The sequence below is a fragment of the Durio zibethinus genome, chromosome 9 (genome assembly GCF_047325235.1).
Source record: "Durio zibethinus cultivar Kanyao isolate XHJ-2024 chromosome 9, ASM4732523v1, whole genome shotgun sequence".
Classification (NCBI taxonomy): Eukaryota; Viridiplantae; Streptophyta; class Magnoliopsida; order Malvales; family Malvaceae; genus Durio; species Durio zibethinus.
The window spans coordinates 25655866-25683289 of NC_143170.1; the positions used below are offsets into that span (position 1 = coordinate 25655866).

Consider the following 27424-nt stretch of genomic DNA (forward strand, 5'->3'; position numbering starts at 1 on the left):
TATAGACTATTTTTATTTTTATTTGAAAAAATTTTGAAATTTAACCGGATTTCGAAAGGCCCGAAATGACACCCGCAGTATTGAGTTAGACCATTTCCTCCCTTCAATTTTCTCTTTTAGTAGCAAAAGAAAGCTCACGTGTCGTACACGTTCGTCTTTAACAAGTCAACTGTTGCACCAAGCCACCGTCTCCAATGATTTCTGTTCTTGGTCAAAATATTCTTAATCAAAACGTATGTTCGATACACCGTTGCAACAAGAAAAAGAGTAGTTATAGTTAGGTCTGAAACCCGCCGACAAAGTTGGTTCATCTGACCATGTAACCGTTCCCTCTAACTTTTCTTGCTGGTTCCACCTTTCCCAGGCTCTCATATTTGTAGACATGTTCCTTTTAAAAGGGAAATTCACGTAAGTTTAAAACCCAAACTTTATAGTATCAATTTTCCAAACATATAACTTTTTAAAGGTCCTGGAATGCACTGCGTCCCCTGCCTGTCAAACATGAAGTTCAATGAGGCACTGACTTTACTTCTTGTGAGCCTTGTGGGAATTGCCATTCAAGGTTGCCATGGAAAGGCTGTGCAGTTTATTTTCGGGGATTCCTTGTCTGACGTTGGTAATAACATGTACCTTTCTAAGAGCCTGGCTAAGGCCAGCTTGCCTTATTATGGTATTGATTTTGGCAGTGGTCTGCCCAATGGAAGGTTCACCAATGGCCGAACTGTTGCTGATATAATAGGTAATTCATTAACTAGAAGCAGTTAAATTTCAAAGTTTAAGCTCATAAATGGTAGTACTGGTTTGTCTTTGAGAATTCTGACCACTGTCATGTTACTTCTGTTCTTCATCTACATCAGGTGACAACACTAGTCTCCCAAGGCCACCAGCTTTCATGGATCCATCTTTGACTGAGGACGTGATATTGGAAAATGGGGTAAATTATGCCTCTGGAGGAGGTGGGATTTTGAATGAAACAGGAGGTTACTTTGTAAGTTGCATAATCTTAAGTTTCCTGCATTTTGTTCCTAGAACAAAAAAATTGGATGTCTCACCTGCTCTTGAAACAATATCTATAACCTGTTGCAGATTCAGAGGCTGTCTCTTTGGAGGCAAATTGAGCTATTCCAGGGGACAACTGAATTGATTAAGAACAAACTTGGCAAGCAAGCTGCGGAGAAGTTCTTTCAAGACGGTCTCTTTGTGGTTGCTTTGGGGAGCAATGACTTCATTAACAATTACTTGATGCCAGTTTATAGTGACTCATGGAAGTACAATGATCAAACTTTTGTTGAATACTTAATGGAGACACTTCAGGAACAACTCCTGGTAAACTGGTTATAATCGCACGGATTGCTTTCTTACATTCATCTACAACTGCAATGCTAATTAACTCTCTGTATGTGTTTTATAAAGGCATTACACAACCTAGGCGCACGGAAGTTAATGGTGTTCGGTCTAGGACCAATGGGATGCATACCACTGCAAAGGGTCCTAAGCACATCTGGACAGTGCCAGGAAAGAGCAAACAAGCTGGCTCTTAGCTTCAATAAAGCTGCAAGCAAGTTATTAGTCAATTTGGAAAGTAAACTTCCCAATGCTACCCTCAAGTTTGGAGATGCTTATGACGTTGTAGATGATGTGATTCGCAATCCATACAAATATGGTGAGTCCATGTCCAAAAAATAGCAATTTTGCCTTCATGGCAAAGAAAAAGTTATGACTAAAAAAAGAAAAAGAATGAAGCCTTCATCTTTTTCCAGGATTTAATCTGCATATGATGATTGATTCCGACTTTGATCTTTGCAGGATTTAATAACTCCAACTCGCCATGTTGCTCATTGGGAAAGATTCGACCTGCTCTCACATGCTTACCAGCTTCAACATTGTGTAGAGATAGAAGCAAATATGTCTTTTGGGATGAGTACCACCCATCAGATAGTGCCAATGAGCTCATTGCTAATGAGCTTATAAAAAAATTTGGATTCCTAGGTGTTAATGCAAATGTTCCTGCTCCTACTCCAGAATCTGCCATTGCTCCATCCCCACATGAATAACATATATCATGCCCTCACTTTTAACTGTTTGAAAAAGAAGCAGCTTTCTTTAACATTTTTAATGAGTTGGTATAATGTATTAAGTATTTTAATTGTTTGACAATTTTCATCTGTTAGTATTTTTTTGGCCAGAATTTTCTGTTTAGTATAAATAATCCCTTTTAAATTGTAACTGGTATTGAGCAATTCCCTAAAGACTTCCTATTACCATCTCTCTTTCTTTCAACTCTTTATCTTTTCTCCCTCTAATCAGAAATTAAGGCCTCTGTTTTAAGCCTGATCCAGACTTGGTACTCATGATTCTGCAGGATCAAGTTTTGAGCCTGAACAATTAGAGGTATCCACATAATTTTCTTAATGTTTCCCAAATTTTCTTCCCAGTTGCTGCTACCACCTATATTTTGATCAGCATGAAGTTGATCTTTTGGTGGCTTCTGCATTCGATCTGGTTAGTTTATGCCAACATATCCAAATTACTACTTTTCTTTGTAGTCATAGATACATTTGTATAATTTTCTGAGATAATTTTTATGAGTTTATCTAATATATGTTCCCATCCATTTCAAGCAGTACATTTGTTCCCACAAAATGCCTCAAAATACTTTGATATTTGCCATCTACAGGAGACACACAAAAAGGACCAAGCAGAATGGAAAATGTAGTGGTAATTAAGAAATTGAATGCTTAACACATCACACTCCATTTTCTCCACTAAAAAACACAAAGCACATGTAGAAACTGCCTTCAGATATTTTCAAAGGCTTTGTGAGTGGTTCACCTGCAGATTCTTTAAAGAGTGCTTATTGGTTCTAATGAACTTTCTCAGAGCTTGGTCTGCAAAATATATACATTTTCACCCGGATTGTGCTCTTTTCTCCCCAAATAAGTGTAAAGCACATTGCAAGGTCAAGCATTTTTATGGCAAAGTTCGCAGAAATTTGGGTTGCCCAGCGCCATTGCTCCAATTAAATTGTTTATCATGTAACCTATTCACTTTTGAGCAAATTCTGCAAGAAAAAGGATGGAGAGTTATCCTTAATTTCATCATCCAACTAGATAAATCTCTCCTGTATTGCAAATTTTCTTATTGATATTGAAATTTGATCAGTTAGCTGTAAGAACAATACTTGCTTATTGAAGCATGAAAACTAAGAGATACTGCTAAGAGGTGGCATTCAAGAAGTGTGAGGTTCAAATCTTAACACATGTAGGCCCTTTCTCTATCCCAGGTCGTGGTCTCCTATGTTTGATGACATCTATTGGTTCGAAGTTCAAATCTTAGTACTTGCAATCATTTCCTCTATCCCCAGACTGCGACCTTCTATGTACTAAAAAATAAGAAAACTAAGAAATACTGACTTTGAGGCAAGTTTTAATCTCTCACTATATGGAGGCAATGCAGTTTCACTTTCACTACATGACATTTTAAGAGACAATCGAAAACATAAAACATACATCAAAAATAGGAAATCCGACACTAAGGATATGGACTGCTGAATTCCAATCCAAGCTGCCAGAACTTTTAGTTGTATTATTCCAAGTAACACAGAGGAAAAGGCTTCCCCTTCTTTTGGAAATTTAACAATTCCAAAATGGAAAGGCCCCCATTAAACAATCGAAGCCACTGTCTTTGATTTCTTTTATTGAAACCACAACAGATTCCACTTCTTAAGCAGGAACATACAATAAAGGTGCACCAGGAGGATGGACTGCGCAGCGAAGGGGCAGATTTTGCAGCACACCAAAATTAAACAATCATTATCTTGTGCAGCCAAACTGAGTGGTGAAATGCAGTTAACTTCACAACTCTCACTTAATTTATGAACTCCACTCATAGAAAGGTGACAAGAAAAACAAATTGAGAGATTATAGATCAAAATCATGTTTACAGCTATCTTAACATTATATTGTACCTTGAAGAACATACACCTACTATTTTGAGAAACTAACAATCAGAACATCTGCCGAATTGAGGCCTTGGAGTGTGGCGGTTATTAGCTCCTGACCCTGGATAATCATTCAGCTGCACATCCATCCACCCCTCAATGATTTGTGCCTCTGAACTTTTGTCTGCAACTTCCTATGAAAAAGAAAGATATGTCACTAAGTTGAATCGTGAGTTTCATATATGCTTCCAGCAGAAGAAGAAAGATGTACTTCAACTGCTTTGTTAATAAAGTACCAGGTGAGTATTGTCTGGAACTTGATGAACTTGGGGTCCATGCATTAGGCTTCCGATTCCTGCAAGCAAAAATGAACATGATATGGCATGCAGAAGAATAAGAAAGGTTAGAGATAGAGGTTATAATTTACAGAATATTTACTTGTAACTGGGACAGCGTTCAAACATATAATGTGAGATAACCCCAATAGAACAAGAAGTAGGCGAAAGAGAGAGCTTTCCATTGCTGACTTGCTATGACAGTCTTTCTTGTTAACAACTTCAATATATACTTATAAAATTGCTATTCAATATATACATTTACCTCATAGACATTTCTAGACGCTCATGAAGATGATGGAGGGTAACAATCCCAAAGTCAAAAAGTAATGCGGTTCCAATTTCAGCAGAGCTCTCATTCTATTTTCTCGCTGTAAATAAGAATCATGGATAAGAAAATCACATACTGTATACACTAAGGCTAAGTGGAGTGTGATATCGTGATAATATATTCAAGCCACAAGGTGAGTAAAGATGGAGCACATTGTGCAAGTGGAAGGTGACAAAAGAATGGTGTGGCAGCACCATGAGGTCTGCATTTATTTTAAGCCAAAGTTATGGTGGGGAATTGTCATTAGCATTTAAGGATATTCAATGAATTGAACCGGCACCGAAATGAAAGGTTGCCATCATGCAAAAGCAGGAAATCCCCTAAAAGGCTAGAACAGTTCAAAATGTTTTGGTTTGATTGCAAGCGCAACCTGGATTAGAAAATGGAAGCAGAAAAGACTACAGCTACTGATAATGGTAGCAACATGGCATATGCAGCTTTAGGTTATTACAGGTGGAGAAGACATTCTATAATTTGATGAGATCCAAGGTCATATAAATCTCTAGTTTTCTATTCATTTTGGCCTTGATTAGATAGCTAAGGAGAAGAAAAGAAAAACCAAGATTGCAAAAAAAACTTTTCAATATGCAAAATCTATGCATGTTTGTGCAATATCACCTAATCACTATCCCATTACATCTTTCTCGAATAATCTAGTGCTATCATATTTCAAATCAACGCGGAAAGTCTTCAGCTGTAACGGGCAGCCAATGGATCATCAAATTTAACAGGCCACTTTGTACACCAGAGGTCTCAATCGCTATTGGAATGTAAAATGAAACACATCAATATCATTAAGCATGCATATTTGTGCTTCGATAATTAGTCAAAATGGAGAACTGATGGACTTTCACTCAAAGTTTATTCGACAATATTTCAGTTTGGACGGCATATGATGCTGCAAAAAATTCTAGATATCTGTGCAATATGAGAGATATTAAAGAATGCTAGGAACTTGCAATGAGATTTGAGTAAAATTTCTGCCTGTTTTTCTTGGTCAATCAAGAAAGATCACTGTTCAATTTCATCCGAAGAATCATAATTAATACTACCCGAGGAACATCTTGACTTACTCTTCATGAAATTTCCTAGCTGTTTCTTAGAAGAACCATAATTGTTTGGTTCGCAATTCTTAGATATTGACAAAACAAGTGATTTCAAAAAAGTGATAATTAAAGGAATGAGTGATTCCGTATTTATTAATTTTAGAAAATATAAAATTATTTTATTTGACTCGTAAAATCTAAAATTACTTAATAAATTTTTTAATATATTATTCTTAATAACACGTGAATAATACAAATATTCATAAAATAATTAAATATCTTCTTTATTTAATATTTTATAATTTATTTATTTATTTAACTTGCAAATGATTTATTTAAATTAATTTATATATTTATATTACATGCAAGTTATTAATATAAAAAAAGATGCTATTTGTTTATGATAATCGCCCTCTATTGTATTAAAAAAACGAGTTTTATTATAAACAAACGTCATATATTATAATTAAGTGGGCTTAGTTTTTTATTTTACCTTTTCCAGATTGTTTAAAAGCTTACTTCAAACTTTAAAGGAGATCATATAGGAGGCCTATAGGAGAATGGGTGAAAATAAACTTTGATGGGGCTTTAAATAGTTTAGAGGCAGTAAGGGGAATTGGGGCTGTAATTTGGAACAAAACAGGGGCTGTTCGCTGAGCACTATCCATGCAGGTGATGGCAGAAAGCAAGGCTTTAGAGTTTGCAGTTGACAGGTGTTTTAACCAGCCGATGTTTTAGGGCTAATCTGATTTAAGAGATGAAACTGAGATTGGTATGTTTTGAAGAATCAAGTTGCATTCATATAAGAAGAGATGCTAATGAGGCTTGCTTTAGCTAATAAAGATGATAGATGTTGGATGGAGGAGCTTCAACATCTCCCCATTATAGGCGACGGTGAACAACCGTAGTCTATTGTTATATTAGACGACAGTTGCTTGAACAAACATAGTCTATTGTGAAATGTAAATTACGTTGATTTGTAATTTATATTTTATATATGACTGTCTATTTTGTCACACGTAGTCTATAATCCTATTAGATGGCGTGTATTAATTTCAAATGTAATCATATTGAATCAAAATTCAAAATAATAAAATAAAATAAATGAAGAATTTTCTATTTAAAAAAAAAAAGATTTTTTTATTACTCAATGTTAATCGTCAAATGTTGGGTTCCGAATGTTTATGTGCATGTCAGATTTATTGTTAGGTTTTAATAGGTATAATAGTCTAGGAATACTAATTATTCAGGATCAAAATGAAATAAAATTTATTTTTGGTCAAAAATCTTTAAAAAATTTTAAAAAATAAGGGTATTTATTCGAAATATTTTTTTTTCTTCTAAACACTATTAAAAATTTTAAATTTTGTAAATCAAATATAAAAATCACTTTATGAAAAGTAAAAGTTTTGAAAAAAATCTAAGATTTTTTAGACTAAACACCCCTTTATAATTTTGTTTCAATATTTTTCAATAATTAAAACATTAAATTTTAAATTTTAATCATTAAAATTAAATCTTTAATATTTTATTAATAAATTACACAACTATTAACAGTTTGTGTTGCATAATACCTTTTAAATCCGTCAATGAAAGGTTGACTTTTTAACAAACAATAGCAAAAGCTGTGATCCTTGAAACAACACAAATCGTTAGATAAAAGTTAAAAAAGTTAAAATACATAAAATTAAAAAGTGGCACCTTTAGCCTAAAATCTTTATCGTGATACTTGTGTCGCAAATTTAAAAAAGAATATTAAATTTTATATTCAATATAAAAGGAAGATTATTGAAATATAAAAAGATTCACATCATTTTTTTTATGAGACGAGTTTTATAAAATAAAATCGTGAGGATAAGAAGATCAGAACGAATAATAACTCACAAAAATATAAATTGTGATAAGTAGATTGATCTAAAATATCGAATAAATGAATGTCCGATTAAAAAAGAATATTAAATTTCATATCGAATATAAAAGAAAAATTATTGAGATATAAAAAAATTTACATCATTTTTTTTTATAAGACGCCTTTTGTAAGAAAAAATCCTGAGGTTAAGAAGGTCAGAGCAGATAATACTTCACAAAGATGTAAATTGTGACAAGTAGATTGATCTAAAATATCGGATAAGTGGATGCTCGGGTGCTGCAGCTGCGCGAATCGTAGTTTAAGCCTCGACCCATGAAAAGTGATATTAAAACCAACCTTAAACCGTTCAATCCATACCAAACATCTTTAAAGAAGTAGACAAAATGATCAGTTTCCGTGACGAAAATATCACGATGATCGAATATAAAAAGAGGATCGTTAAGGTATAAAAAAGTTTACACTATCTTTTTTTTGTGAGACATATTTTATAGGATAAAATTTTGAGACCAGAGGATTAAAACAGATAATACCTCACAAAAATATAAATCATGATAGATAGACTGATCTGAGACGTCGAATGAGTAAATATTCGGATCTTAAAATTATGAGGGTCAAAATTTTTATTTTTCAACTTGTAACACTTGAATAAAAATAAAATAAATTTAAAATATTTATTGAATATAAATATAAAAATAAAAATAATATAAAAAAAATGAAGATAAAAAATATTTCACCCATCTCATACGTTATCTATTAACATCCTTACATAATAGAGAGATTCATATATTCCAACCTAATCTTTGCCATGCCATTGACTCCTTTTGTCAGAGATATTTATTTTATATACTCATATTGATTGTTTGGTTCAACACGCAAGAAAGTGAAAACGAAATTAAATAATATTTTTTATTTTTATAGATAAAAAATTTTTATTAATTATAAAAAATTACAATCAAATCAAACATTCAACACTCAAACAATCAAATTCAGTTACAACCAATCCCAATCTCATAAATAAACAAACAATCCGAAACACTTACCAAAACCGTATCAATCAAAACCCAAATCTATGACACCCATGGGCACTCTCCTTTACGTCAATGAGATGTCTATACACCCAATTTTGTAAATTCTACAACTCTGTATTTTTCTATCATACCTTAGTCAACTAAGAATTCCTTACAAGCCCACTAACTTATCCGACAAACAGACTTGACTGCCAAACAATATCATTAACAATAAAAAAAATATATGTCAAAATTATTTCATTAAATTTTTTAAAATTTGAGTCAATATCTTAAAACCGACAACGAAATTTCCATTGTATGTTGCTCCTCCTTCTTGTTGAACTATCTAAATTTCCTGGAACCAAAGTCTTTATGGTCGACAAAGAAAAATTCCTTCTTATCAATGTCTAATATATCATGCTTAGTTCAACGGATGCCGAATAAAAAAGTGTTTGTCACGATTCATGCAGTAGGTTTTTTCCTTATGATTTTGGTGGAATTGTATGTAAGCTTATCTCTACACCTCAACCAACTTTATTCGAAAGGGTTTTTCACGATTTATCCAAAAAGAAGTTCCATATAATAGAATAATTATATGTTTGCATGCAGACATGAGCATGATAAATAAATTTTATCATAAGTCTCAAATCAATTTCTTCGAAATTCAACTGAATTTCATCTAAAGAAAAATCTATGAATAATCAACTTTCCAGATTTATTAACCTATTCCAAAGTCATGATCAGAAATATTAATTTGAATCCATAACAAGGCTAATTTTCTCTCTTTTTGAAATGGACGTCCAAATGTCTATGTAATCCCTATGACGTTGGAATAATGACATAAGCACTTGAAGAGAAAGTGGTTAGGATGTATTTAATATATAAAATATAAAAAAATAAGATAAGATGATATTATGAATAAGATTAGATTAAATAATATCATTTTATTTTGTATTTGATATGTATACAAATTAAAATAAAATAATATATTTATTGATCAAAAGTATCTTTTCTTAAAGTTATATAATTTAAATTATTAATATAAAATTTAAAATCTAATAGAACATATAAATTTAATTTTATAAATTAAAATAATCTTCTTCTTTTTTAAAGGATTGAATTATCTTATACACAACAAATAATTAATTTTCTTTATAATTTTATTTTTTTCTTTAGCTTCAAAATAAATATAATATAAAATAATTATTATTTTATCATATCTATCATCTATACATCAAATATGATTTTAGTATATTAGTTGACTTTCGGTCATGCATGAAATTTCCAATGACTTCTCTAAAACCCAAAACAATCAACTTGTTCTCTCTTCATTCCCCCACTCCTCGTTGTCCTCGTACAGAGTATCTGTGGAAAAACGCTACAAAACCTTACCTAACTTATAAAAAGTGAACTTTTTCCCTTTTTTTAATAACAAATTCCCCTTTTTTATTGTCTTGTTATCATATATTTTCTATCTTAATTCATTAATTCATTATTGTTTCGTTTGGTTGATACTTTTGTAATTTATTTTTTATTTTTTCAATAGAAAGTTAAAAGTAAAAAGATAAAAAAAATTTGAAAATAAGAGACAAATAACCAAAAAAAAAAAAAAATGGACAAGGCCTCGTTTAGTTGGTAAAGCAAGGAATTCTCTCTTCTTGTCAATTTAGATTCTAATTTTTTGAAAAATATTTAGAGAGTAAAATTTTGAATATATCATATCAATAGAGATTATATCATTAAAATTATTTGGTTGTAAAAAATATAACTACCAACCAAACAAAACCCATATCCTTACAAAAGACTAAAAACCAAAACACTATGTAAAATATACTAAAATAATAAGTTGATTCAATTGATAAGGTGATCCATCTCTCAACATAAATAATTCTGAGTTTTAATTTTTTTTTATAATGGGTACTCTTAAATTTTGTTTGAGTTTAATTTTCTCTCAATATCGAATTGATGTGTTCAAAATTTTATTTTTCAAACAGCTTCTCAGTTACCAACTAAACTAACCTTTGTGGGTGTCCCATGTAGCTTAATGCTACAAAAAAAATAATTATTTATCCAAATTTTATACCAAAATAAAATTCATTAAATAGTGTCTATATATATAATAATTTATTATCTAGGCCCACAATGACTTGAGTAGGTGTTTGTGACGCATTGATTGAGGCGTTGCGTGCACAGCAGGTTTTTCTTTGGAGTAACTTACACATTATGTTTACTATAAATAATTCGTTGACGAAGATATATAAATGTTTGTCATGCAGTGAGGTACCATGCATGTTCTCCATCTTTTTCCCTTTGATAGGGGAAGGAAAATGAAAGAAATGAAATGTTATCGTGGAAGAGATTAAAATGAGCTTAAAACAAGGAATTAAAATTAATATAACTATAAAAAGAGTTGAAGGTAGCAGCTTACAAATATTATATAATAGTGCCGTCAAAGTTGATTCGAATGTGAAATATTTGCTCAATTGTTTAAATTTTACTTGATTAAAAAATTAATAATTCAAATAAAAATTTAAACTAATTTAAACTCAAAATTAATTTTAATAAAATAATTCGAATATAAAATTCTCCAAACCTAAAATGACAAAAAAAAAAAAAGTCATGGACCGTTTAGCTTTATCTTAGATCTTAAACCTTTGAAAAATAAGGGGCCTATCAAGCAATAGGCTTAGTAGTTGCAACCTATATCTTTAATTATAACCATAATTAAAAAGTAAAATTTGGTTAGAAATTGTTTGGTGTTCACGATATTGCACAAGTATCATATTTTGTCCATATTAGATTTAGTCTCCAAATATATATATATATATATATATATATATAGTTTTCGTTTGTTTAGTTGAAAATGATTTTTGAAAAATGATTTTTATATTTCAAGTATTTGTTTGGAAAAAAAATTAATTGATCAACAAAAAATAATTTACTGATCAATAAAAAATAATATAATTTTTTGAAAATTGACTTGTCCTTTTTCAAAAGAGAAATAATTTTTTAAAAAAAGTTATTTATAAGTAAAATTATTTATCGATGTGTTTGAGCATAATTTTAACTCAAGCCAAATCTTGTATATAATTTTTTAAACATAAATTTAATTTGGTCCGATCTAAAATATTATTATATTAATAAATAATATTTTTATTTAATTTTACTTAAAAAATTAAAATATTAATATTAACAATTTTTAATATTTTAATATTAAATATTTTTATAATAATACTCAAATAAGATTTTGAATATAATATTTTAAATTCGAATTTAATTTGATTCAACTTAAAATATTATTATATTAATAAAAATATTTTATTTAATTTTAATTAAATTATTAAATTATTAGCATTAAAAATCTTTTGATATTTCAATTTTAAATATTTTTATTTTGTATATTATTTAACATAAATTTTTTTAATATTTCAATAATAAATAGTATTATTTATTATTTTAATAATAAATAACAACATATATAATAATATTTTTATTATTTTAATCATTAATGTTAAATAATATAATATTATTATTTTCTTAGTATGAATATTTTTAATAATTTTTTTATTTTTTAGTTTAAAATTTAAAATTTTATTTATTATTGTATTTATATTACTATTTTAATAATAAATATAAATAAAAAAGATTTTTGTTATGATTTAATAATAGATACTTTCAATATAAAATATAAATATTTTAATAATATATATTACTGTTTTAATATTAATAAAATAATATTTTAAGAATACTAATATTATTTTAAATATTTTAAAATATTAATATAAAGAATAATAAATAGTTTTATTTAAGTATTTTTATATTAATATAATACTTTAATATTAAATATTATTATTAAAATATAATTATTCTTGAACATTAATAATTTCAATAATAAATAATTTCAATATACTTTAATAATAAATAATTTTTAATATTTAATAGTTATATTAATATTATTTTTTTAAAAAAATAATTTTTTCAGAAAATAATCAAATAAAAAAAAATATTTGTTATTAACTCATCAATAAAAAATTTTATTTTTTCAAAAAATATAAATATTTTTCGAAAATTATTTTTTAAAAGTAAATTTCTACGAAACAAAGAGAACCACGTGTTCTTCATCGAAATTTCCATGCATGAAATTATATACAAGATTCTACCCATTTTCCACATTTTTTAGTCACGATAAGCAGGAAAGTGCTATGAAGTTGCACGTATCCAGGTAAAAAGAAATATGGAATATAATTAATATATGGTTAACGTCAATGGAAGGAAATTTGGGATGATAATGGCATTGTTTTTCCCGGTCTTTTCCCCAGTCTTTTCCCCAATGTTACCTATATCCAAGCAAAATTAAACTCTCTGAATATCTATATATTAGGGCAGTATGTCATCGATACTCCAACTCCATTCCTCTCTCTGTATCTCTGCCAACAGTAATCATGGATGCACACATGGATGCTCAGTTGACAACAATTTGCAGTTCTTCTTCGGCTTTTCATATCGAAATGGAGAACACAGTGATGAAACAGGTTTGGTCCCATGGTTGTTACTCTTTGATCAGTAGAGAGTCAAGAACCAAGATTGGTATCCCTTCACCACCTTCGGTTTCGGTCAATGGTAGTACTACCAAAAGGAAAATAGAGAAATCATCATCAACGGAGCTGATTCCGCTGTGTGGAATCATCGTATCTCTTGTAATTCTTAACTTGGTAATTATACTTCAGGATTTCTATTCCAGTTTTCATTGCGTAGTCAGTATCTTCAAATCATTCCTACGAATCCTTTCTTGTATTTCGAATACTTGTGCTGCAACAACAACTGCTAAACGTCGATCAGTTGAAATTAAGCCACCAAGAAATCAAACAGAAACCGATGATCGAAATCTCCCTTTATTAGAAGTGAAAAAGGTGATCCAAGGAGCTTTGTGGGACTTAGAAAGCTACAGAACTGAGAAGAGTCTTGGAGCAGATAAAATTGGTGGGCTGTTCGAGGAAGAGGAACCAAGTCTAGAGGAAGTTAAAGAAGCTTTTGATGTATTCGATGAGAACAAGGATGGGTTCATAGATGCAAAGGAATTAGGGAATGTCATGTTTTCGTTAGGTTTCATGCAAGCTTCGGAAGATGAATGCAAAAGAATGATCAAAGGCTTTGATGATAACTTTGATGGACGGATTGATTTAACTGAATTTATCAAAGTTATGGAGAGAAGCTTATTCTGAACTAACATTCATTCCATCTCTATCTATCCTTATCAAAATTTTCTTTAAATTACCTATTGTTATGCGGAATGGTGTTAGAGTATTAAACTTTTAAGTTTAGCTACAAAAATTAGATCATTGATAACTTTGAATGAAAAAATAAAATTATCTTTAAGTTTGAATAATTGGCCATTCTATCTCTTTTTTGCTCTCTTTTTCTTTTCTTTTTGAAAATTAAAGACATTTTATTTATATTCTATCATCAATAAAATGATGATTAAATAGTGTTTTAATTGTTAGCTTCACCATTCTAGTGAATAAATTACTTTATTGGATACTCAATTATCCAAGATGACTAAGTAGAATTATTTTTCTAAATAAATATAAAAAATTATTCTATAAACAAATTTGAAGCCAAAAACACTACCATTTTAAATTTGAGTAATGGAGTCGGATTTTAGATTATTTTTTAAGCTTAATTTTTATTTTTATTTCATTTGTTAATTAATAGTATTTTTAAGGACCATTATTATTATTCATGAAGTGGACATTCCAATTCTAATAATTACAGCTCTTTTTTCTTGTCATTACTCATTACCCCTTTTATTTTTTGAAGGGGGGAATTGGATTTTGGTATCAAAATGGTTGAACTAAATGAAAAAAGAAAGCTGCATAAGTATAATCATATATTTCATTGCCTGCAAACTGGAATTTTACCAATTAACGCCGGTCTCAACCATCAGCCATGGCGATGAACGGTATAAATTGAAATGCTTCTATTTGAAAATGGACAATAACAACACTCGAGGGAATCTTATTTCACAATCATTATTTCGATTTCTGCATCTTTCTGATCTATGTTTGAGGAGATTAACATGTAATTAATTTCATCTGCACCATTATTTTTAATCTCATCAAAATTAAATCCAAATGTATTCAAGTGCTACTGAACGGCTCAGTGATTCATGGATATCGTCTAAAAGCACCCATTAACAAAACCATTACTTTGTTCTCGATGAAAAATCCTGCCTGCATTCTGCTTACCCTATGGATATCTTCTGCTTAGATGTAACCCTGACTGCCATATGTCATGCAACCATTGGCTGTAAAAGACTCCGACTGGATCTTCCTATGTAAGCCAAGACGGGTCCAAAATGAACTTTCCTCAACCAACAGCAACAAAGAAAGAGATTTGTGGATATGGCACCTAGATAAAGGGATGAGCATTAATTCATTGGATCCACAAAAACCAACCATCAGCTTCCAACGTTTAATGACAACCACATGAATACCCATACAAAGATCAGCCATGCACTAAAACATTTACATTTCCTTGGCCTATACACTGCTACTACTGCCCCTGTTGCTTCCCTTTACTCCAGACCCAATTTTCAGCGGGAAATCGTGGCTACCGTCACAACACAAGCCTTAGCTTCCAGAAATTTAGGCTTAAAGCAATAAACACAATAACGCAAAAGTAATATATAGTAATAAACTCATAATAATAAACAATAATCAATAATCAACAACAACAACAACAAAAATAAAATATACCAATATTTACATGAAAAATCCTCTAGTGTAAAGGAAAAAAACTATAGAGCACCACAAAAAAAACTTCACTATCAAATAATGGATATACAATATTTTTCTCTAGCTAAGACTAAAAGTAATCAACAATTAAAGAGACAATTGAAGAAATTTTACCAAATAGGTGACTCAACAAATACATACTAGATTTATTCCTAGAGAGCTTCAAACTCAATTTTCATCGTTAGAATGTAGAACTTTGAATTATAAATCTACTGACAAAATTTCAGCTCAATCGAACCACAAACTGACTTCCATTCAATCATCCCTTCTCCCTTTTCTTTCTATTTTCTTAGCTTCTTTTCTTGGTTTGCGACTCCACCTTTTTTTCACCTTAAAATAGCGCCCACCTCTTTTTATTAAATAGCTAGAGTCTATATAAAAAGAAAAACCAAGGCCTATGACATTTGATTGGTCTAAACCCAATTACATGGGGCTGGACCCCACTTTACTAATAATCTCTCCCCCAGTCTCATCAGGAGAAGATTTATTACCATAGCAGTTTTATTTAAAATTTACTTTGGCCAAAGAATCCATTTCGGCCAAGTTACTGCAGAACTCAAGCTTCTCTTTGAAAAGTGTCTCAGCCAATATAGCTACTATATTTTTATCAATATGGACTTTCTTCAATAGCATCTACTGCTTCTCGATCACCAAACATAACCAATGATATCTAACATCAATGTGCTTCGTTCTAGCATGGTACATGGTATTCTTGCTCAAATCTAAAGCACTATAGCTATTATAAAATACCACATACTCTTTCTGATTTAACACTAATTCAAAAAAAAAAAGTTTCATCCAAAGTATTTCTTTACCTACTTCAGTTGCTACAATATACTCAACATCTGTAGTTGACAAAGTATCACACTTCTGTAATTTAGATTGTCAAGACACAACTCCCCTTATAAAAATGAACATATACCCTGAAGTAGATTTTCTACCATCAAGATCACCTATCATGTCAGTATCAATAAACTCTTCTAGAATTAGTTGTGAAACTCTATAACTCAAGCACATTTTTGAAGTGCCACTCAAATATCTGAAAATCCATTTTACTGCTTCTCAATGAACCTTTCTTGAATTAAAAAGAAATCTGCTTACTATACCAATTGTATAAGCAATGTCAAACCGTGTACAAATCATAAGATACATTAAAGAATCATCTATAGAAGAATAACGAATATTAGACATAGCTAGTTACTCTTTCTTAGTCACTGAATAAGATTTTTTACTCAGATGAAATTGGTTGGCAAGTAAACTACTAATCGATTTAGTATGTTGCATGTTGAACTTACTAAGCACATATTCAACATATTTTTTTTGTAATAACCATAATTTTCTAGCTTTAATATCTCGGATAATGTCCATACCGAGAATTTAAATTACTGGACCTAAATCTTTCATGTCAAAGGACTTAGACAATTGTTCTTTCAACTTGCGAACCATACCAACATCTTGTCTCACAATCAACATATCATTAATATATAATAAGAGAATAATAAAGTTACCATCAAAAAATTTTCTAAGATATGCATAAGGATCTGCTACCATTCTTTTATAATTTTGACTCATCATAAAAGAATCAAACTTTTTATACTATTGTCATGAAGCTTGTTTCAAGCCATACAAGTTTTTCTTCAGTTGATAAACTAAATGCTCTTTTTCTTTCACTTCAAAACCCTCAAGCTAATTCATATAAATGTTCTCCTGTAAGTCATCATACAAGAATGTAATCTTTACATCAAGTTACTCAAGCTCAAAATTCAAACTAATAGTTAATCTCAGTACCACTTAAATGAAACTCATCTTCATAATTAGAGAGAAAATTTCATCAAAATCAATGCCTGGTTTCTGAGAAAACTTTTTTACCACCAATTGAGCTTTGTACCTCACTAGCGTGTCACCATCTTTTTTCAACTTGAACACCCATTTATTTTTCAATGGCCTCATCTCTTTCGAAAGTTTAACAAGATTATATGTACTTTTTTTTGTAATGACTTTATCTTTTCTTTCATTGCTTTTAACCAATATTCTTTATTTGGAGTAGCTTGCACATCTTTGAAGCTCTCTAATTTTTTCTCACTGGTAACTAAAATAAAATATGAACTTGGATACCTGGTAGATGGCCTGTGCTCTCTAGTAGATCTTTTAGGCTGAGACTTTACACCACCTAATGCCAAAGGTAGCTCTCTATGCTAAACACTCTTTGGTGGAAAAGATTGCTCACCCTACTCAACATTCTCAGGTAAAAAAGATTGCTCTTTCTACTCAAAGCTGATTACATTTTGCTCATCACTAACTATGGCTGGCTCATTTATATCCTTAAGTTCTGTTTGTTGTTCATTTTCATCATTTGTGGCTCCTTTTTATGAAATCTTTGTCGGTGTTGAAACATCACACTTAACAGTAACTTGTGTAGCCTTTTTATTTTTCTCGAGTTCTGCTATGATTTTTTTCATGAAAGATCATATCTCTGTTTTTGACTGTCTTTTTCTTCATTGGATCCCATACCTTATAGTCAAATTTCTCATCACTATATCCTACAAACACACACTGTGTGACTTTACTAACAAGCTTTAATCTTTACTCTTTTAGCACATGTATGAATGCTTTACATCTGAAAACTTTCAAGTAAGAGTATTAAGTATCTTTTTTTGGTCACACTCTTTCTAGAATATCAAAATCCAAAGGAACTAATGGTGATTTGTTAAGCAAATAGTAAGCTATGTTGACTATTTCACTTCAGAATAGCTTTAGTAATTTTGTCATCCTCAACATACGTCTGACTTTTTTCACAATGGTGCGATTCATCCTTCCAGCTATACCATTATGCTGTTGTGTTTCAAGTTCTATCATTTCATGCATGATCTCATGCTTTGAACAATATTCTTCAAAATCTTTGGATGTGTATTCCCTACCATTAACAGTCTGAATACACCTTAAGGGTAACCCTATCAACCTTTCCACCATGGCATAAAATTTTTGAAAATATTGTAATACTTGATTTTTATTTTTCAACATAGACACTCAAGTTTTACGTGAAACATCATTAATAAAAGTAACAAAATATCTACTATCACCTAATGACTCAACCTTAATAGGACTGCATATGTTAGAATAAATCAATTACAATATATTTTCTTTTCTCTAAGAATTCTTAAGAAAAAAAACTCTAAGATTCTTACCAAACAAATAATGATCAGATAAATCGAGAGATGTACCTTTAATCAAAGGAATGAAAGACTGTCTTGCCAAAACTTGTAACACTTTCTTGCTCATATATGCCATCCTCTTGTGTCATAAGTTTGTCAAAGCATCATTTTCAATGGCATTTATCTTATTGCTGCTCAATTGCATCCATGTCTTATATATTGTGTAGTATAGTTTTTCTCTTGCAATTACTATAGATCCTTTGAGAAGCTTCCATTATTCATTCTTTTATTGACTCTCATATCCTTTCTTATCAAAGAATTAATAGCAAGCAAGTTCATTCTCATATCCGAAGTATGTCTGACATCTTTTAAAGTCAACATGCAACTCATACTAGTTTATACAATAATATCACCAATCCCAACAATCTATGATACACTCTTATTTTTTATTTTGGTACAACCAAAGTCCCTTACTTTATAAGTTGTAAACAACTCCATCTTAGGAACACAATGATATGTCACTCTTATGTCAACTATCCACTTAATACCGAGATCAGTAACATGATTACAATTACATTGTGTATAAATTAAAATAACTGAATCACTATTTAAATTCACTATTGCAACATTGTCATAATCTGAACTATTACCTTTTTCCTCTTTTCACTCTTGTTTCAAGATTTTACAGTATCGTTTTATATAACCTGCTTTACCACAATAGAAACATTTTACTTTATTTCTGAACTTGGATCTATGTTAGACTTACTATGATCTTTTGAGTTTTGACCTCTGTCAATATTTTTTCTCCTATTCTCTGTGACCAGAGCTTGATTCTCAAGGTCTAAATCTTTTCGCCTTACTTCTTCATTAAGCATATTGTCCTTTACCATCTCCAATGTCACTTTGTAATTAGGAGTTAAATTAAAAACAATCACAATTAGAGTATTCCAACTATTTAGCAATGAATCCAAAAGAAACAATGCCTTTATTTCATCATCTATCTTAAGCTCAATAGTAGTCATCTGATTAAATATATCTTAAAAATCACTTTAATGCTATGTAATCGATCATTCATCCATGTACTATAAAGTTACAAGCATTATTACTAAGTATAACTTTATTCAAACATGTTTTTCTTTCATACAATGCTGTCAATTTTTCTCAAACAGTGTGAGCATCTGTTTCTGCACTATATGATGGAACACATTTATATCAATTCATTTTTTGATTGTAGCTAGTATTTTTTTTGCCTAACTTCTTTCAGCTTTCAGCTTTCATCTTTCATATCTGCTATTTGAGCTAAATCACCCACTACTAGTTCATACAAATCTTTACAATATAAATGATCTTCCATTATAGGCTTTCAAATTGAATAATTTGATGATATCAATTTTATCATAGAACCTGTATCTTTCTCCATAATCTTAAACAAAATTTACTTCTATCTTGGGTTGCTTTTGTATTGATATATCAAAATAACCCAAGCTATGATAGCACTTATCGGGCCTAAAGTAATAAATACAATAACGCAGAAGTAATATATCGTAATAAACTCACAGTAATAGACAATAATCAATAATCAACAATACAGGAAAAATAAAGTATACCAAGATTTACCTCCAAAGTAGAGAGAAAAAACCATGGACCTCTAGAAAAAAAACTCCATTATCAAATAATGGATATATAAAGTTCTTCTTTAGCTAAAACTAGAGCTAATCAACAACTAAAGAGATAATTAGAGAATTTCACCAAATATGTGACTCAATAAATACACATTGGATTTGTTTTTAGAGAGCTTCAAATCCGATATTCACCATTCAAAATATAGAACTCTGAATCATAAACCTATTGACAAAATTTCAGTTCAATCAGCCCATGAATCGACTTCCGTTCAACCAACTCTCCTTTCTCTCTTTCTCTATATTTTCTTGGCTTTTTTTCTTGGTTTGCGGCGTCACCTTCTTTTTCATCTTAAAACAGCTCCCACCTCTTTTTATTAAGTAACTAAGGCTTTATGTAAAAAGAAAAACCAAGGCCAATGGCCTTTGATTGATTCAAACCTAATTACATGGGGCTAGACCCCACTTTCCTAACAAAAACAAGGTTTCTTGCTGGGTCTTCTAGTAAGTTAAATAGAGAAGTTTGCTTTAAAACAATGGCTTTTACATTACCTAGCTCATTCAAAGTTGAAGCCAAGAAAGGGGAGTGGTTGCTAGGTCTGCCTTCACCAGCTTACCTCAATGGCAGGTACATTCTTTAATTATCTAGCTTAAGTTATTTAGTTATACTGTTGGCATTTTGAAAGGAAGCTAGAATATATGATTATGAACTAAACCTGTATAGACTTGCAGTCTTCCAGGTGACAATGGTTTTGATCCTCTTGGACTGGCTGAGGACCCCGAGAACTTGAAATGGTTTGTTCAAGCTGAGCTTGTGAACGGGCGTTGGGCTATGTTGGGTGTTGCAGGATGCTTTTGGCTGAAGTTTTCACTAAGATTGGGATAATCAATGCTCCTCAATGGTATGATGCTGGGAAAGCAGAATACTTTGCATCCTCATCAACCCTCATTGTTATTGAATTCATTTTGTTCCACTATGTGGAGATCAGAAGGTGGCAAGATATAAAGAACCCAGGATGCGTGAACCAAGACCCCATCTTCAAGCAATGCAGCTTGCCTCCAAATGAATGTGGCTACCCTGGTGGCATTTTCAAACCCCTCAACGTTGCACCTACCCCTGAGGCCAAGGAAAAGGAGCTTGCCAATGGTATTATAATATTTATATTCACAAAGGCTCTGGTTTATTTTGTATATACAGGTTGGCTAAGCTTGTGTTTCGTTGAATATGCAGGAAGATTGGCAATGTTGGCATTCTTGGGATTTATTATTCAACACAATGTGACTGGCAAAGGATCTTTTGAGAACCTGTTGCAGCACTTGTCAGACCCATGGCACAACACCATCATCAACACAATCAGGGTTTACTAAATCATTTTGAAGTTGAGTTTTAGATCAATGCTTTTCAAGATTTAAGCATATATTCCATGAAAACAAGTAAATTTCATTTTACAGGGGAACATCAGATTGTATCTATATTATTATTTATATTAACTTCATTCTGCAAATCAGAGATGATTTTTAATTGTTAAAGAAATCTGAGCAGTAGATACAAACAACAGAAAAAAAAGGATCTCAGAAGAGAGAAGACCATCGATTTTAATTGAAACTAATGTTAGTAAGTCATGTTCATTTTCTACAAGAGTATTATAGTGTACAACTTGGGGGACTGGGAAGTATTTTCAAAACCTGTATCTTTGAAAACTGTGTTTAGATTAAAACAAGAAGAGTTAATATACAGAAGCCAATGATCCTGTATAAATAAGCAAGAAACATGTTCAGCAGCCAAAAATGAGCAGATGATAATAGTCCATCTCTTGGGGCGTGTTAAATGTTTAACCTATTAATTCCATTGCTGGATCAATTCTATCACAAGAAACGGACACAAGCAGGAAATGGTCAGATTCTAATGCACATCTGTGAGTCCTTCAGCTACAAATTATGACATTGACCAGATGGAGGTGTCTGATTCATGAAAGTCGATTTAGTTTGCCGCAATAAACAATGATTCAGAATCAATGACCTTTGAAAGCAGATTCAATTCCTTATTGAACACAATAAACTAAAAGAAGCATAGACGAGAAGAAAAACTAGATAAGAGTAAGGCTCTGTTTGTTTTTGAAGAAAATGATTTTCAAAAAATTATTTCTTTATTTTTTATTTTTATATTTGTTTGACAAAAAATTAAATGGATAACAAAAAATAACTTAGTGATCAATGAAAAAACTTCCAATAGATAAAGTTGCTTGCCAAACCCATGAGCCTAGTTCAACTTGAGCTAAACCTTGAACATGACTTTTTAGATTCAGACTTAACTTAAGCCTGACATAAAATATTATTAATAAAAAGTTTTATTTTGTTTTAATTAAAAAATATTATTAATAAAAAGTCTTTTAATATTTTAATTTTAAATATTTATATTTTGAATATTATTAAACATAAACTTTTAATAATACATAGAATTTAATTATATCATTACAGAAGCATAGAATATGAGGTCCCAAATTTTGATCATCTAACATAACAAGATAATCCAGTGGTGTTTGTTTAATTGACAACTGGCAAGGGCAGTTAATCACAATGTTAAAATAATTGGCTCATGGCACTCTTAGCAGGAATGCAGATTTCGATCTAAGCCAAAAATTTTCAGTATAAAAAGTGAAGCCAATACATAAAAATTGTTGGACAACTAGATTTTATCCTTTTCAATGGTTATTCATCGTCTAAAATTGTAACATGATTGAACAGTTCAACTAGGCATCACTACATGCACAGAAAATAAAATAATTCACTAACTTAATTATATCCTATAGAGTTATGGATAGATCAGACAAAAGAAAATCCTTACCTGATGGTAAGAATTCCCATCAAACATTGCAATGCTACAAGGGCCAGAAGATGATATCCAAGCTTGATGCCGGCCATTATATGTAGGTCTAGGGATTTCAAAGTTGCTAATAACTTGGTAAACCGCAGGATTTCCTTGTAAGTTTACCTCCATCTCTGGCTTCAACTTCCCACCATCTTGCAAACTTGAAGCCCTATGTGGCGGGTGCAAATATTGCTCACCAAGTTCTAAACTTAAGCAAGCGTTACTCCCTAACTCATTCAGGGCATTACTTTCCCGCACTGCATTACCAACTTGTCCTGGACTGCCGATTTCTGTTTGTTTAACTGAGGCAAAGAAACCAGAATAGCCTGCACCGGAGCCATTTGCAAGCACTCTGTATCTCTGGCGCAAAAGAAACTCATCAGCCAATGGTAAAGAGAAACACCAAAAAAAAAAATGTGATTTTTTGGCTACTTATGCAATAAAACATTCAAGAAAAAACCAACCATGTGTCTGCTGGTAGGCCACGAGACTCAAGGTTATTTTCAAGTAGAAATTCATATTCATAAGTTGAATATCCCATAAGACTAACAGGAATTGAATTTGAAGGTATATATCCCTAACAGTCCTACCGATGAGGTAGAAAGTTTGGTTCATTATGCAATAACATAAGTTGATTTTCATTGCTGGGAAGCCATAAAACAGGTTGGCCTTCTTGCACCCTACCAATCATCATAGGCAAAGGTATCCCATTCTTAAACTGTAAGACAGATTAAGTCATTAGATATTTCTCTCAAACCAGAGAGAGAGAGAGAGAGTAAATATTTTGCTACCTGGCTAGTGCATTCTACTGGCATAAAATGGTGCTTTCCATAGTTTTCCTGCCAAGAAAGTAGCAGGCATAAGTAATTTATAGGAAAATATGACAGATTATTAAATTGGTAACTCAACTAGCATTCTTTATCAGTATCTATAAAGTGGTTAACCAACCAAACAGTTTTCATAAGGATCTGGTATAGGTAACCTATAATGCAGTTAAACAACACTATCATTTGAACCAAGTAAATACATGAAATATCTTGATTATGTTTTATATATTTATGCATGTGGCATATAAAGATAATGTACAAAATCAGTGCTAGAGGACTATTACCAGAAGAAAACACCACACCTTGTGTATCCAGATACGCTCAATGGATTCTCTTAGTGAATCTTCCATCCGCCTAAGATGTTCTATATTGTCAATTTTATCCGGATTACACCAATAGCTGAAATCATTACATGATAATATAAGAATTACTCCATAAAGCAAATAAATCATGTTCTTGCAGTAGTAATATGCATTTTTGTCAACGCACATGTTACTGTTCACACTGCGATGGTAAACACAAACGGTTAAGGAACATAGCCAAAATAATTCGGATAGACAGAATGCAGATAAAGTTACAAATAAAATCAACAATTAATCACACTATCATCCAAAGGTTAGTGGCCCGGTATTGATTGACAGCAGTTACAGAGGTTGAGTTATGGAAAAAACATAGCACTTAATAAGATTTTTAGAACAGAGGCACTATTATTTTTTGGCCAGTTATGTGATAATAAAAAATTTAAAATCCGGGTTATTCTATTTCTGGATGATCTAGCTTTAATCCACAAGGAAATCCCTTACATTATAATGCTCCCATTATAATATCATCAAGATAATATACAGCAACATTAAACATATGAATCTAGTTCATTCCCACTATAACTTAGTTCCATTCAAATTAACAATAAGCTCACCGCTAAAAATCCTAATGCAGCATTAGCATTGAAACTTTCACAATGATTTGATAATGCATCTTCTTTTTCCTGTCCTTCGGAAAATATTAACCTAGAACACCCAACTAAGAAAAGTAATTAATCAGGGCCTAAACCTCTGTATAAAGGATGTTATAATGGATAAAGGTTGCAAGTCTTGCACCGCATTGGTGTTATTATTAGAGTTTACAAATATGAGAGCCTGTAAGGCTCTGATCATTATACCTCTGGTCCGAAAGTTGGGGAGGTAAAAGAGAGGGAGAAGCCTCTTATGAAATCAAATACAAATATAATTTTCTATAACATGATAACTAAAAATAGTAGGATTTGATATTCATCTCATGCTAACATTTTACAAGCAACACCAAAAAGAAAAAGCAATACTTTAATAACCAAAAGCTCCAAAGGTGCACCTCAGTCTCTTATGTACTTCAGTAAGCTGAGCTTGCAACATTGATACTTCATTAGTCATTTCCTGAGAAAAGCATTTTCCCAGAAATATAACAAAAATGAAAATAACTTGAAATTCTAAGATCAAAATGAACACAGGTAATGTCAGCAAACTTGATACCTCAACAGATTGACTGCTGCAAGGGACAAAAATAGAATTTAGATTATTCCCAATCTCTTACTTAAACAGAAACATAGTATCCAGAAGAAAATGAAATAAAGGTTACATACATTGCACCTAGAAAGTCCTGTATGTTTACATCATGATCCAACTTCTTGAAGGTTTTCTTCAGCGCCTAAATTCTCAATAAGAAGACCAAAAAATTAGCTTGATTAAAGAGTAAAAATGTTTTCTCTTCACTTAGTGAGAAAGGAAGCAGAAAATGTTGAAGAATATGAGTTGCAAGAGTCTTACTTCGAGGCTCTCCAGCTTCCTGTTTCGAACCAACAAAAATCAGTTAGCTACAATGCCATTTGAATGCAAACAAACAATTCAAGGAAGTTAAAATTTCAGAGCACACACCATTTTGCCCTTTCTTGTGGTGTTAATTTTGCAAACTTAGCGATAACCTCTTCAATATTGCTGGATAAAGCAAACAAGCACACAAATTGAACCCCATTGTTACCCTACTCTATTTCTTCTTCAAATATGTTATCCTTCTAATGGCATCTCATGTCGGCTATATAAATACATAACTAATGCAGAAATATATGATTATTTAGACAGTCATATAGCCATGGCTATTTTGAAGTGTTTGATATTTGCCTGATACAGTGTTATTAGAAAAGCAAAGAATCACTGTAACATAGATTCTTATACATATTTGTATACTGTTAAATAGAGAAATCCAAACAAAGCACAAATCCAGAGATGAAATGGCAAACAATACATTATTAAAAAAAAAAATTGCAAGGTACACCTGCACAAGCATTTCTATCTTTATCTGCAGTTAATATAAAACATAAACAAATTACCACCATATCTTCTTACACTATTGTTGATATAAATTGATTTCTCCAACTAATGAAAACCAATGGATATCGGAAGGTTAAATGTGAGTACGGTTTGCAAAAAAAAAGAAAGGATTTAAAATGTTTCAAAAAAGTAACAGTGGGTGCACAAGAAATAGCAATGATGGGAATAACCATCATCGATAATACAATCTATGGCAAAATGAAGAATAAATCTCTTGTGAAACATAAACTTTTGCCCTCCAAGAAATTAGACCATGATTTCATTCTTACAATACCTGCTCTCTCCATGGAATAACGTAGGCTTTCCAGTTGGAGAAAACATGAGAAGGATAATATGAGTGTCACATAATATTGATAATTCCTTAGCTTTCTTTAAGATTCCAGTTCTGCGTTTTGAATATGTTACTAGTCTGTTGCTATGGCTCTCTAACCTTTTTATTTTTAGTTTAACTCTTCCCATCCTGCAAAAATTCACAAGAAAATCCCAGGTCATTTTCTTAACCCATATTTTCATTCTATGTCCAAAAATCTCAAAATTTACTCACTTTAATCAAGCAGAAATAAAGTTGTGCAAGTGGAGCTCATCCCAGGCAATAACATTAAACAACCATATGATCTTCAATACAATTTCAAACACAAACCTCAAAATAGATAAAATAATCGAAACTTCAATAGAAAAAGATGAAACGTCAAAAACAAATGGCATTTGTTGACACCCATGATCATGTTCCTTTTCCACACATACAGAGCACATCTTACCATGCAGAGAACAAGTTTTTAAGGTGTATATGATTGAAGTTAAAACCCCTAAAAAGGAAATGACCATAGAATTTAAAAACAAAAAAGAAAAAAGAAAATTTGTTGACACCCAATTGAGAGAAGACAAAAAATTTTCTCTTTGTCCCTCTAGGAAAAGGAAAAGCCAATTTAACCGGCAAAAGAAAAACAAGACAACTTATTTAAAAGAAAATCCAATTTACAGAAATGAAGTATACCCAGATAAGAAAATCATTGAGGCATTAAAAGTAATAAATTTTGTGATGAATTCAATCAGAGAGAAGAAAAAAAAACAAGTTCTTACAGTGAAGCTAAAAGGGTAAAAAATATAGTTAAAATTTTAAATTATATTATTTCATATTTTATATTTATATTATATTTCTATGCATCATTGTATCCGTTTTAAATTATAATGTCGAAGATGGGACAGGGAAGAGAGTCGGGCCATTGAACGGTGAAATGTTCAATGAACACACTCAAGTCTAAAAAATTTTCTTT

General features: G+C 31.1%; 3 protein-coding genes and 2 pseudogenes across 6 annotated transcripts; 3 read left to right on the top strand and 2 right to left on the bottom strand.

Annotated features, from left to right (window-relative positions):
• Window positions 1-336: 336 nt before the first annotated feature.
• LOC111317494 (GDSL esterase/lipase At1g74460-like) lies at window positions 337-2973 on the top strand. Of its 4 annotated transcripts, XR_016345225.1 has the most exons (7): window positions 337-739; window positions 858-988; window positions 1087-1326; window positions 1414-1663; window positions 1807-2502; window positions 2678-2718; window positions 2881-2973. XR_016345225.1 is itself a non-coding variant. In XM_022919930.2 (5 exons), the coding sequence occupies exons 1-5, from the start codon at window positions 475-477 to the stop codon at window positions 2052-2054; spliced, it is 1134 nt and encodes a 377-aa protein (XP_022775665.2). In that variant the 5' UTR covers window positions 337-474; the 3' UTR covers window positions 2055-2591. The 4 variants fall into 4 exon arrangements, 1 of the variants encoding a protein (XP_022775665.2); XR_016345224.1 differs by lacking the exon at window positions 2881-2973 and having other exon boundaries at window positions 2678-2793; XR_016345223.1 differs by lacking the exon at window positions 2881-2973 and having other exon boundaries at window positions 2625-2743.
• LOC149516900 (uncharacterized) lies at window positions 2932-4516 on the bottom strand. The gene is made up of 4 exons (XM_089765961.1): window positions 4379-4516; window positions 4237-4295; window positions 3968-4134; window positions 2932-3061 (listed from the first exon to the last, which is right to left on the bottom strand). Exons 1-3 carry the CDS (start codon window positions 4458-4460, stop codon window positions 4000-4002), a joined length of 276 nt encoding a protein of 91 aa, XP_089622087.1. The 5' UTR covers window positions 4461-4516; the 3' UTR covers window positions 2932-3061; window positions 3968-3999.
• An 8299-nt stretch (window positions 4517-12815) lies between these two features.
• On the top strand, window positions 12816-13875 carry LOC111303457 (putative calcium-binding protein CML47). The gene has a single exon (XM_022899737.2). It carries the CDS (start codon window positions 12972-12974, stop codon window positions 13749-13751), a length of 780 nt encoding a protein of 259 aa, XP_022755472.1. The 5' UTR covers window positions 12816-12971; the 3' UTR covers window positions 13752-13875.
• Window positions 13876-20280: 6405 nt separating this feature from the next.
• On the top strand, window positions 20281-21462 carry LOC111303463 (chlorophyll a-b binding protein 4, chloroplastic-like; annotated as a pseudogene).
• A 353-nt stretch (window positions 21463-21815) lies between these two features.
• LOC111317505 (agamous-like MADS-box protein AGL65) lies at window positions 21816-27111 on the bottom strand (annotated as a pseudogene).
• Between the last annotated feature and the right edge of the window lie 313 nt (window positions 27112-27424).

Coding starts and splice junctions, on each gene's coding strand:
- LOC149516900 (XM_089765961.1), bottom strand. CDS start 4,460: ATGGAAAGCTCTCTCTTTCGCCTACTTCTTGTTCTATTGGGGTTATCT. Junction 4,296..4,378: donor GAACGCTGTCCCAGTTACAA/GTAAATATTCTG, acceptor TTTTGCTTGCAG/GAATCGGAAGCCTAATGCAT. Junction 4,135..4,236: donor TTCCAGACAATACTCACCTG/GTACTTTATTAA, acceptor TCTTTTTCATAG/GAAGTTGCAGACAAAAGTTC.
- LOC111317494 (XM_022919930.2), top strand. CDS start 475: ATGCACTGCGTCCCCTGCCTGTCAAACATGAAGTTCAATGAGGCACTG. Junction 989..1,086: donor ATGAAACAGGAGGTTACTTT/GTAAGTTGCATA, acceptor AACCTGTTGCAG/ATTCAGAGGCTGTCTCTTTG. Junction 1,327..1,413: donor CACTTCAGGAACAACTCCTG/GTAAACTGGTTA, acceptor TGTTTTATAAAG/GCATTACACAACCTAGGCGC.
- LOC111303457 (XM_022899737.2), top strand. CDS start 12,972: ATGGATGCACACATGGATGCTCAGTTGACAACAATTTGCAGTTCTTCT.